Genomic DNA, 16,235 nt, shown 5'->3' on the forward strand with positions numbered 1-16,235 from the left:
ACAGTGGATTCTTTTAATGGGATGAGGAAACGCCTTAGCCGAACGGGTTCTGATGTAGCGAACGTTTAACTCAGACGACTGCTCGGCTGTTTACACTGTCACTGTCTTCCCGGATATTCCCATAACGTGTCTTTGACTCCGGAAACATGGCCGATACTAACAACCGAAACTCGCCCTATTGAACCAAATTCCCGAAGACCTCCATTTTACTCTCATTAATGGGTCAAACGGCCGAGGCCACTTGTTTTCTTTCAGCTCAACAACCTCAACTTCTCCTCGTTTACGGGCAGATTACAGCCATGTGTAGCCTACGGCGCTAACTTCTGACTAAACTACACTGTAACCTAGTTTAATCACTCCAGACCAGTTGACTGAAACAGGCTGAATTTGAATCTCTTTTTATTCTTATTCTCTCGAACAAGACAGACACTTGAATGCAAAGACAGCTAATGAATTCTACCTGCAAAGAACGGACTGAACTCTTTTAGTTGACCTCCTGGTGTTAAATTTCCCGTTGCTCACTGCTTTTACGTTTGCTGCGTTTGCCAAATCACCTATTTTGCCACTTTTGCCCATCCAACACCATCTGAGAATGTATTTCAGCATTCAGGATATTTGTGTATTGCTAATCGCATATTATTGTTCTATTGTATTAACACGGGATGTTGTCTGGAACACAGTTGGCACCACATCCAGGAAATGTATTTATTTTGTTTTTTAAAATTTGGACTCGTGCGCACAAACCTTGAGGAGATCCTCTTGTGAATGGATCCATCAGTACTTCAGTACTACGCCTGTGCACTGCTGTTAATACTGTGGGTGAATGCAACAGTAGTTTCAGTGGCACTTCTCGGCTTGAAGTACTTTTAGTTCGTACATGTTCAAGGTCAGTATATCGAAAGCCCCCTTATTAATACAAATTCATCTTTCTTGTTTCTTTGTTTGAATCTATTTATTGACTTTTTATCTGTAAGGGCCCATTTTACCTTTGCAGCAAGTGGTTTGAATGTTATAAAGTACCAAATTCATTTCTTCCCAAATATGAATCACGCCATTTTAAAATTAGACTTGAGGAGTTTTTTATCTGTTTATTTTCTGTTCATTTCTTTGTTATTTTTGTAAAAACAATTGTGTGATTTGTACGCTTTGCCGTGAGCTCGAACCTGATGCGGACGAAGGCTCTGCAGCGACCCCGCCGGTTGATTGTTGGGCGGTTGTTCATGAACAAAGATACTGTAAGATACAAATATTCAAAGTATTCTGAACCTTAATAAAGCACTTTTCATGCTGAGTTTGGGTGGAAAGAAAGTTTTCTGATGTTCACCAAAGCTATTAAATTGTAATTAGCTTTACTGTACGTGAATATGAGAAACAGAGCTGACATCCTGCAGAGACTTGTGCGTGTGTGTGTGTGTGTGTGTGTGTGTGTGTGTGTGTGTGTGTGTGTGTGTGTGTGTGTGTGTGTGTGTGTGTGTGTGTGTGTGTGTGTGTGTGTGTGTGTGTGTGTGTGTGTGTGTGTGTGTGTGTGTGTGTGTGTGTGTGTGTGTGTGTGTGTGTGTGTGTGTGTGTGTGTGTGTGTGTGTGTGTGTGTGTGTGTGTGTGTGTGTGTGTGTGTGTGTGTGTGTGTGTGTGTGTGTGTGTGTGTGTGTGTGTGTGGGTGGTCCCTTGCTGTACGTGTGTGTGCGTGCGTGTAAATACGCACACGCGGTACAGATGCCTATCATAGTATCTGGTTAACATTGATGATGTAGTGTTCTTGATTTCACCTGTTCTGGGTAAAAACGTGAATGCCTTGCAAAATACTGAATAAAATCAATTCTTCTTTTTCTTAAACGGCTGTGCGCTGAAATGCCTGCTTTGCATTCCTCCCATTTACAGGGCTCAAGGTTCTCAGGCATAGAGCACTTTAAAACACGTCATTCAATATGCTGTTCACATTTACTCCTGGACAACTTTTCAGGCTCACAAATCTTTGCTTGCTTTGACCATTGGATTTTTATTACAGTCAGTATCTGAAAGCAGTTTTTACTTAACCTTTATTAACTCTATAAATAACCACTAGAGATCAGGATAGATCAGGTAGATTTGTCTCTCTCCCGTCTCAGGGGTTTCTAACGATTCAAAAGCTTAATGCAAATTCCTTTAGCGACTCATTAAGACTTCTGTACAGTTATTTATATATATATTTAGGTAAAAAGTGCTGCTGCAGTGATGTAACAGTCATTTCCCGGCTGCAATGACGGTGCAGAGACACTGAGAGCACAGACGCGAAAGAAACAGAAACAATGACCAATCGGAGCAAACTAGGCTTTTTCAGGAGGGCGTCTCAAAGAGACAGGTGCTAAAATGGAGTAGTTTTGATGACCTTTAATATCAGATTCGTTTACATGGTGGTGTAGTGGTTAGCACTGTCTCCTCACAGCGAGAAGGTTCCCGGTTTGCATCCCAGCTGGGGCCCTTCTGTGTGGAGTTTGCATGTTCTCACTGTGTGTGCGTGGGTTCTCTCCAGGTTCCTCCCACAGTCCAAAGACATGCATGTGTTAGGTTAATTGATGCCTTTAAAAATTGCCCGTAGGTGTGAATGGTTGTCTGCCTCTGTTCGTCTCTATGTGCCCTGTGATAGAATGGCGTCCTGTCCAGGGTGTACCCCGGCTCACGCCTGATGTCAGCTGGGATCGGCTCCAGCCGCCCGCAACCCCGACAGGGACAAGCGGGTGAAGATGAATGAATGAACTTGAGTAATGGAGTATTTCCACGATGTTGTATTGATACTTTTACTTAAGTGAAGGCTCTGAATACTTCCTCCACCACTGATTAAAGTGCTGTAAAGGAGAGAGGCGAACAGAAAACATCCAATGTTGTGTTAGCTTAACGGAGAGTTCGTCCGATCTCCTATCAGCAGTGTATACAGGGCCGTGTATTTGCAAACATTATTCAGTAATCCTCTCATATCAGTGAGCACACAGTGTCTTTGATTAAGACTTTTTTTATTAGAAAATGTTACAAAACTAGGTAAAAATGTCTATCGGAGCACTGAGAAATAACCAGACGTAATCATAATTTAAATAGATAAATACAGATGTCCGCGTCCGCCCCGGGACACTTCAGGCTTAGACAAGAGGACACAGCTGCACTGATGCAAAACAAACAGAAACAAAGTGGCCGGTTTGACCTTTGACCCTCACAGAGTTTCATTCAGATGTTACAGGGGTGATGTCATCCTGGAAGCGACCCCGTCACAGCTATTGTTAAAAAATCAAGATATTTGACAATGATTCGACAGGAAAAGTTAATGAAGCTGTCGGGAAATGGTGAAGATCACGGATGATTTGTGCGATGGTTGCGTCACTGAGGCCTTTTCCTGGTGAGCTCGATCTCTGGCAGGTGGCGGGTTTCATCACTAGCTTCACGGGAGATGGATGGAAACGCCGTGGGCCATGTTCAGGTGCTAATTCTCCTGACAAGAACCTACAGGGGAGAAGAGGGAAGAGTGGTACTGCAGTGTATCGGCCATTCAAGTTCAAAACGAAGTTCATGAAAGTCTGATGGCGGTTGTGATTAATGTGTGCTTCAAAATCACAACCGGATTTTATAGACACGCATTAAAGAAAACGCAATAACTATAACTTCTTACTCATCATCAGGTCACTATTTTGCACTGGACATAGTGTCAATCAAAGGCCACGCCTTTCGATGACCTGCAATCTCTCCGAGGCCACGACTGGGAAAGAAAAACGTCTCCCTCCTTCTCCATCCTGAGCCAATAGGATCTCTCTCTCTCTCTCTCTCTCTCTCTCTCTCTCTCTCTCTCTCTCTCTCTCTCTCTCTCTCTCTCTCTCTCTCTCTCTCTCTCTCTCTCTCTCTCTCTCTCTCTCTCTCTCTCTCTCTCTCTCTCTCTCTCTCTCTCTCTCTCTCTCTCTCTCTATATATATATATATATCTCTATCTCTCTCAGTCTCTGAAATAACGTGTGATTTGCCAAAGTCTCCCGTCTACGCTGGATTTTCTAGTGCCTGAAAACAAAGCCATCAGGAGTTGCAGGAGGCTAGTCTGCAGTAATAGAAGGAGTCTAGTTTTCTCTCGGATCACTCAAATTACAATACGATCGCCCAACATCTCCCGAAATAAGCTGCCTACCTCAAGCTTAAATCTGAGGAGAGAGAGAGCTGCGAGAAGAAGGTCTCACTCTGCTTCAGATTCTGACGTTTTTTTATTTACACCTACCGCAGCTTTAAAGCGAATAATCCCACATTGCACACTTTTTTATTGAAATGTAGAGTGGGCACATCAAAGAGTGCATATGTTCAAGGGGCTGTAGGAGCTGCATAACTGATATGCCCAGTCAATGCATATGTTAAACACGCTCAACTTATTTGATAAACGACGCGTAGAAATGTGATTTGAAATGAAATTGATCACGGCGGGGGTTCCGTAAACTGACTTTGACCCTACGACGTTTCCTCTAGCGCCCCCGTGAGGCGTTAGCATTGAGCTCAAAGCAGCGCTGTGGTTAAGTACAGCCTCAAGGAGCTGCGAGCTGTTACCTGATCTTTAATTCGGTTACAAATTTAGAGCAAATGTGGTATTTCACTTAGAGTGTGATCTGCTTTGATCCTACCACTGAACTTACTTAGCCAAAAAGGTTATTACGTTACAATGAATTTAATTTCATTACACTATGGACTTTTGTTACCTCTTGGCTTTTACGTGATCTTTTAGAAAACAAAAACAAACAACTGTTCCTTCTTTTCCGGGACACAGAAGTTCCAGTGGTGTTCAGCTAAAACGTTTTTCCCCTTCTCTCCTGAAGTGCTCTGAACTACGAACAATGGCAGGTCAGCCCGTGGTCACTCACATGTGCCGATGCGCTCCTCCAGAAAGCCGATCTGCTCGCTGAGGGAGTCGATGCGGTCGAGTTGCTGGAAGGAGTGGGACAGCAAGGTGGTTTTCTCCGACCAGCCCTCGTCCAGCGACAGAGGGAAGAAGCTGCTGAAGGGGGCCAACACCAGCTGCAGCTTCTGCGCGGAGGCAGGAAGAGGAGGAAATATTAGGATGAAAAGAAAATCGCTCCAGAAACAGACTATTACTCACCTCGTAAAAAACTATTTAATGACCCGTGGCATGATTATACTTTAACGGCTTCTCTCCATTTACTCTTTGTTACACTGAGCAGAGGCGGTGTTCTGATGAAACCCATAAAACATCTTAAAAGCCGACGTGAGGCTCTGGCATTTCAAAGAAATTTTTGTTTGGGGATTATAAAAAGAATTTTTATCATACAAGAACCAGAGGTGTTGGTGGTGAGCGAGGCTGGGAGGTATCAGGGTACCAGGCTTTTACTTGTGCGTTCGAACAGGCCTTGTCTTACCTTTTCCAGGAGCTCCACTCTGTTCCTCAGGCTTTGCACCTCCTCCGTCACATTCTCCATCTGGCTGAAGCCTCCACCTGTAGGAACCGTACAAATGCAGAAACGTACATCAGAGAAGGGTGACAGCCCCGTGTTTTGAATTTGTAGAAACTAAAAGTGAGGGGGACAGAAGGGTAGGGCACGAAAGTCGAGAACCTCTCTCTTTTAATCTCGAGCACCCTGCCCTCATCAATCCCTCTCTACGTACGATTCATGGCCACTGCGAACGTCTTTGAACTTCAAACCGGGGAAAAAGCACCGCAGAGCTGCAGGGAGGCCGGGGGGGGGGGGGGTTTAGCACGCAGGAGGGAATCGTGGATATGGGAACGGACGAAAAAAAAAAAGCTGATTCACAAGCTGAAGGAGAGGTCACCAGAAATAGACAAGCGCTCATTCGTTTCCTCCCGTGAACATGCATTTGTTACGCGGAACCGTCTGCCCGGCTCGAGGAGAATGTCCCTGGAGCAGGCGGGACCCAGATCGGGATGCAGAATTAGGGACCCCCCGCTTTCTTGCTGTGCTTTGGCAGACAGAGAGCGGCTCAATCTCTCCCAGATGTGGTCCATTACACTGAGACAAGAATGAGTTCAGAAACAGGGTGAGGAGGAGGAGGAGGAGGAGGAGGAGGAGGAGGAAAAAAGGGGGGAGCGGGCGATGACCCCCAGCAGACAGAGTTGATGGAGCTGGAATGAGAAGTGTTGGCCAAGAGCGCAGTGAAAAAAGGGAGACTTGAGTGGGAAGAAAAGAGGAAGATGGACGGACCCAAACGTAGTCCAACACTCCTCCACAGCTGCTTGGCTCGAGTATGAGCGACGGCCTACTGTTCGAGAGTCTAAGTCCGTGTTTACGTTCCTGATCTCCATCGAAATCCCTCTGACGTGTGCGTACGAACAGATAATGGAATGCAGTCTCAAGTAAAACGTCTCTGCCGTGCTGGCTTTGCATTTTCGCATCCGAGAGCTGAACGGTGAAAACACAGAGCAAGCTCGCACAAGTAACCCGCCCGTCGCTTTCTCAGTACAAAGGTCTGCCTAGAGTCCTGCAAGAGTTGCTGACTCAGCAACTCTTGCAGGACTCTAGCGTAGAGTCGTGGGAGTGAACGGTCTCATTTTAGCTGAGGAGTTCCATCTTGTGTCACTTTTCTTTCCGCACACAGAAACACTGATAAATCGTTTGGGAGTTTCGGAGCGGAGCCCGAGAAAATTCGACTCAACTCCCATTTACATGTGAGATATTGAATTTTCGGAAAAACACACGGGACCGTTTCCCCTTTTCGATTTACAGTTTGGTGAAAAGGATTTGGGGGGAAATGAGGAAAACTCTTCTTTAAAAGGTTTTTATGTAGCATCAACTCCCCCAAGAAGCAATAACGCTGACACAGAACAGGAAGGAATGTCTTGGGCTCGTCTGTTACATTTGTAGACATGCATGAGGGGGGGGGGGGGCGTTGTATTATTTTGCTGCTAAGATACAGGAAGCACACACAATCCACTTTTTTTTCGTGCTATGAGACAGCATTGCAACATTTTTAAGGGAGCTGATGGAGTTTGTGGGATAAAAATATGTCAGTATTAGCATGGGAGCTCGATTAAAGTCAGATGTTCGCTTTACTCACAGGACTCTTAGGAGTCAACCGAGTCATTATCAAAGACCGACTGGTCCCGGTCCACCACACGGGGGCCAGACCACAGGAGATCCGTCTGGAGTGGGCACCAGTCGCAGTGCATTATTACTCACGGTACGAGTTGAGAGTGGCATAGCGCGTACCAAAAGTAATAATGGACCGCGAAGCTGGCTATGTTTCCTTTCTTCTGAGCTCTGGACACTTTGCTGCTGCAAGAAAACACAACATTATACTACGTGAATGCACACGCACGCTCCTCCGCTGCTCATTTACCTGCGTCAGCGTGACCACCCACTGTTGCCTGGCTGATCTGGGTGGGTGAAGGCGTAGGAGGAAGAGGAGGAAGGCTTTGACAGGAACGGCCATCACCGGCAAGCGTGAAGCCGTCTCTACACGCACATCGATAGCTGCCAGCTGTGTTCACACACTCCTGGGCGCACCGCCGCTGCTCGCTACACTCATCCACATCTGATAGATCAAGAAATACAAGCAAATGGGTTTATATGTGACTTGTGTGGTTGTGCAGGTACCTGTATATACATGTGTGTGTATGTGTGTGTACCTGTTTGGCATTGGAGCCCGGTCCAGCCTAGCAGACAAGCACACTGGTTGGGTCTTAAGCAGGTACCTCCATTCACACAGGGTTGTCCACACACGGCTGTGAGAGGCATTTAAAAAGGAATGATTCAACATTAGGGGGAATATTCTTAAATGTTCTCTTACCGAGAGATAGATATGAGAAAATCAAAAGCGCTCATGTCTGTATGCTAAATATGAAGCTACAGCCAAGAGACAGCTCGCTTAGCCTAGCACAACAACCAGAAACAGGGTGGGGGCTGGCTCTGTTGTCTGTAAATTTCACAAATGAACACCGTTTACCTCATTTGTTAAAGCCGTACAAAAACCAAAGTGAAGAAATAACAACTTTTGGTTTTATGGGTGGCTATGTGCTGGACTATTTCTTGCTAGGAGCAGTAACTTCCTGGTTAACTGGTTGCATCCGGCCAAGAAATAGCCCAGCAACCATCCATAAAACCCCAGCTTAGGGCTTTTCACACTGCACTTAAGAGAGCGTTCACACTGGCACAATCCTGGCACGTGTGCCCAAGTGGACTAACTCTGACTTTAGCCTAGGGGCTAAAAGTTGCGATTGTGAATTGGGGTTAAATGCAGCATGAAAAGCACTCTTGTCTTGTTTTTACACTTTGATTTCACACCTTTTTTATTGAGTTTTCTTCTACCTTTATACCTAGCTAAGCTAATAGTTTGTGCTAAGTGCTAAGCTAACTGTCTCATGGCCGCAGCTTCAGATTAAGCCTGCAGACATGAGACTGGTCTTGATCTTGTCAAGACCAACAGGCTACGCTTCCCAACATGAACTATTTCTTTAACATTTTAAAAGTGTTTTAGCTCAACAGATGCAGGTTACGGATCGACATTCGAACCCATCACATGTCCCTCCAGGTTACCTTGGTTACAGTTGTGAGAGTGAAATCTCCGCCAGCCCGGGCAGCACTCTGAGTAGAAATGCGAAGGAGGCGCTGCTCTGCTCACCTGCCGGTACGCCACTGAGTACACAGTCCTGCAGAGATAAAACACAGACACCCACAGTTAAGAGATTCCCGGTTATTCATAATGCTGTCATCGCCCTGCTCTTTTTCCATGTTCTGTCAGAACGAAAGAACGCCGATGACGAGGGAATGGGAATTCGGTGGTACACTGAAACCGCAGACCACTGACTTCCAAGAGTGTGTGTAAGAGATGAGATAGGGTGGAAGGGAGGTGGTGAGGGGCAGGAGAAGAGATGTAAAAACAATCCTTAATTCTGAGACTCTGATATGTTTGGTTTGGTTTATGAGGCGAAAGCTAAAAACAAAGACAACGTGACAGGAGAGGAATGAAAGAAAGTGGAGAGAATCACTGTGGGATTAGGAGGTCTGTAATTGTTTGAGGCCTGCCCACATGATGAGAGAAAAAACATAATAATCCAAAAGTGAAATTCGGTGGTGAGGGAAGAGTTAAAAAACAAAAGAAAGATTAAAATGGAGGGAATGTAAGGGGGGGGGGGGGACTCGAAGGCATCAGAGCCGGAGAGGGATGGAGAGTGTGTAAGTATGGAGGGGAGACGCAGTCCAAAATAAACACGGCCGCGGTCTCTGCGGGCAGGCAGTTCATTTCCCGTAGTTACACAAAGTACTCGATATTTAGATCCCACCCAAATATGTGCCACCGTGACCCAGTTCGGTGTAAAACATCCATTGGTGTTTGTGGGAGAAACTCTTGATGTATTTACGACTTCACTTCTAACCCTTTCCCTTCCCAAACATGTCGAGCATTGTTTACAACTTAATAATATAAAGTAACTCTTAGTGACATTATTACGGCCCTGTCTTGACACTGGCTGTGACCCGAGTCCTCATGTGCACGCCGGACTGTTGGTGGTTCAGCTGGTGATCCAATAAACCCCAATAAAAGCTGAAGACTTACTTGTATGTGCTGCAGAGGCGATGCCCCTGACACAGGGTTATGTAGGGCTTATGCACCGGCTGGACGTATGACTCTGTTGCCATGGCAATGCTGTGACGGAGGTCTCGGCCACACACCCTCCTCCTGCGAAAGAGAGAAATGAGATCATACATTAAAAACTTGAAATAGAGGCTTTTTCAAAGAGAATCTGAGCTGAGCTGCTTTTTCTGGATGCTTTTAAGTCATTTCCATAGAAACGTTTGGGCTTTAAGTGGCGGCTCTCGTCTGATTCAGCGAGCTCCAAAATCTCCACATCAGGAGCCTCAAGGTTTCTGTTTGTCACCAGAAGTTGGCGTGCAGCCTAATTGCTCCTGACTGACCCGTGTAATCACTCCTCAATGTGTCAGAGTTAAGAGTTGATCTTTTCACCTCTTTGGCTCCACTTGACCTTTTCATTTGGCTTTGGGTTTATTTTTGGTCTTTGCGCGAATCAACTGAAAATGCCAAGATGAGCCCGCAGACTCCCCCCGTAACGCCGTGCGTCTAATAGCGTTGGTCCTGAGAGAGTGCACTCCTAAACGTTTAATGTCACCCCACCGATTTGTTTACGTTCGCAGCGGGGTGAGAACGTCGCTAAAACAAACACGTCTGAATGACAGCTGAAGTGGAGATCTGCAGCTTCGAGGAGCCCGCTGAACAAGTGACAGGCCGCAATAAACACAGGAAGGGGATTAAGTGAGCTGTTACCCGTGGTGAGCGTGGAACTGTGGAGTGCCCATCACGTGAAGGATGAAGAGGGAGGAGGACAGAAGCAGCGTTTGGTACATCGTCTTCCTCTTTCCCACGTTCCCCCCGCTTGGTCTCTCGCACTCTGTGTTCCAGTCGCAGGGAAGAGGGGAGGAGGATGAAGGGGAGGAGGAGGAGGAGGAGGGGGCGCCGTGGATCCTAGCCAAAGTCTCCTCACGTTGAATGGGTACGTTTTCCTCCAGGAGGACGACTCCAGCTACCTGTGAAGAGAGGGAATTGGAGATAATCATGTATTAAAATAGAGATTCTGCACCGTGTTTTGAGACATGCAGTGAGTCCATAAGCTGTCTTTACCCCTTAATTACATGTCTTCTTAAACAATTAGATTATAATCCCCTGGTGAGTGAGGTCATAAACCAGAGTGCAGTGGAGGGATGCAGCACATCCTCGAGTCTGAAACCTTTTTATGACCTGACGTAAAGAAGCACGTGACGCTTGACCTCCAGAACAGAAAGCGTTTTTGAGAAATCCAACAGTAGATAACTCGTTGCTAGGCAGATGTTTGGATGCACCCTCGGGCCTGGCAAAGTGAAGCCAAACTTTGGAGCTGGACTGGTTTTAATGGCTCTCAGGTCGAACTTTTGATCTAACACAAGGACACAAACGGCCACATGTGTAGAAAACTCTATGCATTGCATTACGTGCTGTATAAACAGAGTTCTTGTGCACAAAGCAGGTTGAACTCTCTCTGACCTACACCTGCGTGGACGCTGAGACTGTGACACTAATGACAGAGCAAAAAAGGACAAAGAACTCCCCCTTCACACAAATGTTCACTTATCCCTTCGCACCTTTTTGGGATTATTACATACTGTACAGGATTAAAGAATGGCCAAGCAGCTCCAGAGTGCATGACACCCATATTTGAACTGCTGGACGATCCGATCCCACAAGGCACGTTTTTTTTAAACAGATACTAAACCCTTGGGAAACCGGTAACGGGGCATTAAAGCCAGCCGGGTGGGATCGCAGGCTACATGGAAACGGTGGTGGGGGGTGATGCTAAGCCTCGGTTGACAGCCTGCATGTCTCTCTGATCCCCCGCTGGCTTCCCGCCCAGAGACAGGACACGCACATCTAAAGCCTGTGTGTGTTCATTCACAAATCACAGCAGCAGGTGTGACGCTCAGCGCAGCAGGGGGCCACTTTGAAGGTGACGTGTGCACACGTGTGACACTAAAATTATTCATGATGATGAAGGTGGTGCGGGGCAAAACACGAGTTGGGTGTGGTGCAGAAGATGTGATTGGATAACAGCTTTTTTATTACGATGTTATGGGAGGCTATTAAATATTGAAAATGCATTCTTCCTCTGGGATGCATGAAGCACACTAATGCCTCTACAGAAGGGATATGCAAACCATTCTGCAAAGTTTAAGCGGAAGAGCTTTATTGGGGGATGCAACGATTTACATTTAACACATCGGATTATTCTGAATTTTGATTTTTGCAAAAAAGCAGCACTTTGCATACAGGTGGGATGCCTTTAATCCAGGTGGATATCTGTGATCAAAAGGCTCAGAGCACGGGTTTGCATCTGCATCACGTCTTATTCTCACAATGTGATGAGAAACACTTGAGAAGTAACTCGGCGTTTCTTATACCAGCCACTAGAGGGCGCTGTTTTACAGCACTGTGCGGATCCCTGTTTGCAGAGCCGCATCCTTCACGCACAGCAGAGGACCATCTCTGTAAAACGCTCACACACACGCACGCAGTTCCCCGCTCACGCGTGCAATGGATGACTCCACATAGTGAGAAATCAACGCACAGAAAACCTGAACAACACACAACTAAAGAGCGGCTGGACGCGCACGCACAGGCCGGCGCAAGTCAATACCAAGGGCGCATGCATGGATACGAAAATATAAATAATCACAAACCGTGCAATGGAAAAAAAAAAAAAGTCAGCTTCCCTACAATCAATCCCCCTCTACAAAAACACTACAGTCCTACACCGTGGGGAGTGGAGACGCGCCGGCGCTTTGGCACAAAGTTAGTCCCGTTATGTTCCGCTGGTGAGTTGTTAACAAGTCCAGGGATGAAACTCCGCTACTAGTCAGGTTTCTCCCGGAGCTCAGACTGTCAGAGAGAGAGAGAGGGAGAGAGAGAGAGAGAGAGGGAGCATGGGGGGGTGATGGTAGGACCTCCTCCCACTCCTCCAGCTGGGTGTCCCGGAGCTCAGGCTGCCTGCGCTGCGTGCGGGGACCCGCGTCCGGCGTCGCTGCTCGGGCTTTACGGACTATTTTTTCATTCATGAACCTACTGAGTGATCTCACGCCGGGGCGATGGCTGACCGGTGGGCAGCTGGAATAGTTAAAGGGTCAGTTCACAATTATTCCAAGTCTGTTTTAAACCAATGCTTGGGGCGGCAGTAGCTCAGGCCATAGGTGACTTGGCTAGGACCCGGGGGGCTGCTGGTTCGAGTCCCTGTGTGGACCATGAATGGACCGTGGACTGGTGGCTGGAGAGGTGCCAGTTCATTTGCAGAGGTGCTGTTGAGCAATACAACGAACATTCGCTGGCAGACCCCTTGCTCTAACATGTATGTAGATCCTGTCTGTGCATGTGTGTGTAAAATGAATAATAATAAAAATAATAGAGTGAAAATTGAATTTCCCCATTGTGGGACAAATAAATGAATTCTTCTTCTACTCAGGTGCACGTGTATGAGCAGTGGAACTGATTTTGGGTGCTGTAACCATTGTAATCAGTCTTGCTGTTCACACTGGCCATGAAGAGATCCCTTTCTGGCACGCTTCAGCGCTTCCTTCATATGCATCAGTGTCACACAAAGTAGTCGAAGACTGCTGAAGCCTGATTTTAGCTTTGGATAAACTTTCAAACTCTTTTTTGCATGAGACACGGACTGTGGATGGCATCCCCGATTAGGACTGAGCAATCAGACACTACAGGGATGTTGGAAAACCTGTGTTACCGCGACATTTATGTCATTTGGACAATGCATTACACTCTGATCCTTGCATGTTATGTTAATTTTGAACTAAAGTTATAATTAAAATGAGAAAAAAATCATTTCATTCCATGTGTTATGTATTTAATTGTATTGTATGTATTTAATTATTAAAAATAGGCTTTACCATGTGGTTATTTCATCTATCTCATCACCTAGCCCTATCCCCAATGACCTACACGTATTACAATCACAGTGATCTCATAGTGGCCATTATGGACATGAGCAATGATTACAAAAAGCAAAACCAGTTTCAATGTTCATATAATGTGCACCTGACTATTGTTATACAACAGACTTTAAAGTGGCGACCCCACTCTTTAGGCTATAATTCAGATGAGGTTTTAAGGTCAGATTTCAGTCCCAATCTCTCGAATAAATTCCAAATCGTTGAACGTTTTGCACCAAAAAGAACAAACACTGACTTCATCGATTAATTGTGAAATAAAAAATAACCAAACTTGGATGTTTTTTCTTTAAATAAAGTCTGTGAGCACTAGTGTGCCGGTCCGTGTCCTCGGGAGCTGCATCTTTGACAAATGAGTTTAATATTTTACTATTTTATAACGATGAATAAAGACACTATTAAGCCAAAAAGACTAGAAAATAGTGCATATTTAAGATACTGCATATGTATCATGCTCTAGACTACTAATGCACACAGCCTGGCCATTATTTCCATTGAGGACTCATTACAGGCCATCAACTTTATATTTTATTGACAATCCACTCAAGTTTGAGGTATGTAAATCACTAATGGGCGGATGTTTGAAGGAAGAAAAAGACAAATATCCTCAAAATGAAAGGCATTACGAAGAACTGCATTACTCCACTGCATGTATGCATGCAATAGCATAGACTAATGATCCTTTCACTGTCACACATAAGCCTGTCTGTATTGTAGCTTTAGGCTGCATGAACATAAAACCAACTGTGTTCCATGTAGTAAGAATTATTATGTTTAACCCTTCAGTACACATGTAGCTAAAGAGATAGCATGTGTGCATGTAGGGAATAGTTCTATGTTAACATTTGTTTACATCTTAACTTAAATAGTAACTAACTTGAACTTAACTTTAACTAGTTGTGCCTGCATTTGCATTCTTCTGTGTGTCTTTTCTTCTCTAAGAGCAAATTAGACTTCTTTCAAAATGAATAAATAAATAAATAAATAAACATTATCTCAATAGTTAGAGACACAGTTGGACAGGACCTACATGCCTGGACACGAACACGCGTCTCTGTAGACGTGAGCGGATTCTTACCCTCGCAGTAGGGGGTCATCAGGTGCGTGTGCGCGCGCAGGCTGAGCTGCGGCCATGGGCGCGAGCCGCCGGACCAGTGGACAAGAGGGCTCTTCCATGGTGCCAGTTTCTTTTAAAGCTGGGCCTCGGTGGGTTTTTCAAACCAAAAAACCCTCGCGGTGAAGTCGAGGTGCTCCCGGTGAGTCGAGCGGCCACAAATGAAATGTCTCCGGGCGTTTTTCAGTTGCTTTTTATGCAGAGCTTCCTGTGGCACTCAGGAATTGGATGGACAATCCCAAAGCGGAAATCCTGTGAGTGTTTGCCGCTGATAAAACCCCTCTCCTGCACAAACACTCTCCATCCTGCTCAAACCGCTTGGCGAATCTGATTTTGAAGCATTTTTCGGCCCCCATTGTGGGGCAGACATCTTGCAGGGGGCCTTGCCTTCTCACCTCCATGGCCTTGTGCTGCCTTTGCTGTCCCCAGAAAAACACAGGAATCAACAGCACTGAGGGATTCTTCTGCAGTTACTGTACTTTACACCTAAAATGTCTCTAATATTTGGAGCCGATGGCACAATGGGAGCTCGTATAGGCTCGTGTTTACAGCCGTTAATGTCACTGTGAGATGCAATCTGTCAAATTGCAGCTTGTTAAAGCCAAGCTGTTGTACGATAAGGCGCTTTCCTTCTTTTTGCTTGTGTGTTTCCAGTGTGGCTCAGTGGGAGGAAAGGTAAATCTGTAATGTAGTATATGTTGTCACTCTCCACCAGTGGTAGAAGCACTGGGATCCTTTACTTAAAGTAAAAGTACTTAGGAGCCAGTACCCGACTGTGAGGATACTCCACTACAAGTCAAAGTCCTTCATTCAAACCCTCACTAAAGAAGAAGAAGAATTACGAGAAGAATGACTTTATTAGTCCCGCAACGGGAAATTCAATTTTTTCACTCTATTATTATTCATGTTACACACACAAAGGCCCGAAATACACACACATGCACAAACAGGATCTATATACATGCAATTAATGGAGAGATGTGAGAGCGAGGGGGCTGCCGGTGCACCGAGCAGTTGGGGGTTCAGTGCCTTGCTCAACAGCCCCTCGTGCCCAGGAGATGAACTGGCACCTCTCCAGCTACAAGTCCACACTCCATACTCGAACCGGCGACCCTCCGGTTCCCAGCCGAGTCACCTGAGCTACTGCCACCCCAAGTAAAATTATGTAAGTATTATCAACAGAATATAACCTGCAAAAAAAAGTAAAGGTAGCCCATTCAGTGTGCACTCAAATGTTCCCACAGAGTGTTTTCCTATTACACACTGCTGTATTAATGTGTATGTTGCATTACTCTTCTGGGGATCTTTATGGTTGTGCACATTTAAACTCCTTTACTGTTGGGTAGATCAATCTACAGCGGTGCATAATATTTTGTAAGATCATCATCTGTTTGTAGCATCGCTGTTCTGTGAGAACCACATATCTCTAAAAAGTGAACACTTCATGGTGTCAGAAAACCAGCCCCAGATTGTGACGATGCATTTCCCGGCTGATCCAAGAGGCTTTTAAAAGAGTTCAGTTAGCTTAAGAAGTAGGAGAATTTTCTCAACACATGAAAGAACACTTCATCCTCCGGTTTATCGCAAACATACGACATCAACACATCTGGAGATGTATGGTTTTCACTGGAGAGGTTTGAAAATGATCATATGAAA

The 16,235-nt window shown here is 45.6% G+C and overlaps 1 protein-coding gene across 1 annotated transcript; it reads right to left on the bottom strand.

Moving 5' to 3' along the window:
- Positions 1-3,013: 3,013 nt before the first annotated feature.
- Positions 3,014-14,722, bottom strand: egfl7 (EGF-like-domain, multiple 7). The gene is made up of 9 exons (XM_083929352.1): positions 14,544-14,722; positions 10,245-10,504; positions 9,519-9,641; positions 8,501-8,613; positions 7,594-7,689; positions 7,305-7,499; positions 5,369-5,445; positions 4,856-5,018; positions 3,014-3,468 (listed from the first exon to the last, which is right to left on the bottom strand). Exons 2-9 carry the CDS (start codon positions 10,322-10,324, stop codon positions 3,449-3,451), a joined length of 867 nt encoding a protein of 288 aa, XP_083785478.1. The 5' UTR covers positions 10,325-10,504; positions 14,544-14,722; the 3' UTR covers positions 3,014-3,448.
- Between the last annotated feature and the right edge of the window lie 1,513 nt (positions 14,723-16,235).

This window comes from Echiichthys vipera, assembly GCF_963691815.1.
Source record: "Echiichthys vipera genome assembly, chromosome: 16".
NCBI classification, from domain to species: Eukaryota; Metazoa; Chordata; class Actinopteri; order Perciformes; family Trachinidae; genus Echiichthys; species Echiichthys vipera.

Coding starts and splice junctions, on each gene's coding strand:
- egfl7 (XM_083929352.1), bottom strand. CDS start 10,324: ATGTACCAAACGCTGCTTCTGTCCTCCTCCCTCTTCATCCTTCACGTG. Junction 9,642..10,244: donor CAGTTCCACGCTCACCACGG/GTAACAGCTCAC, acceptor TCTCTTTCGCAG/GAGGAGGGTGTGTGGCCGAG. Junction 7,500..7,593: donor CGGGCTCCAATGCCAAACAG/GTACACACACAT, acceptor TTGATCTATCAG/ATGTGGATGAGTGTAGCGAG.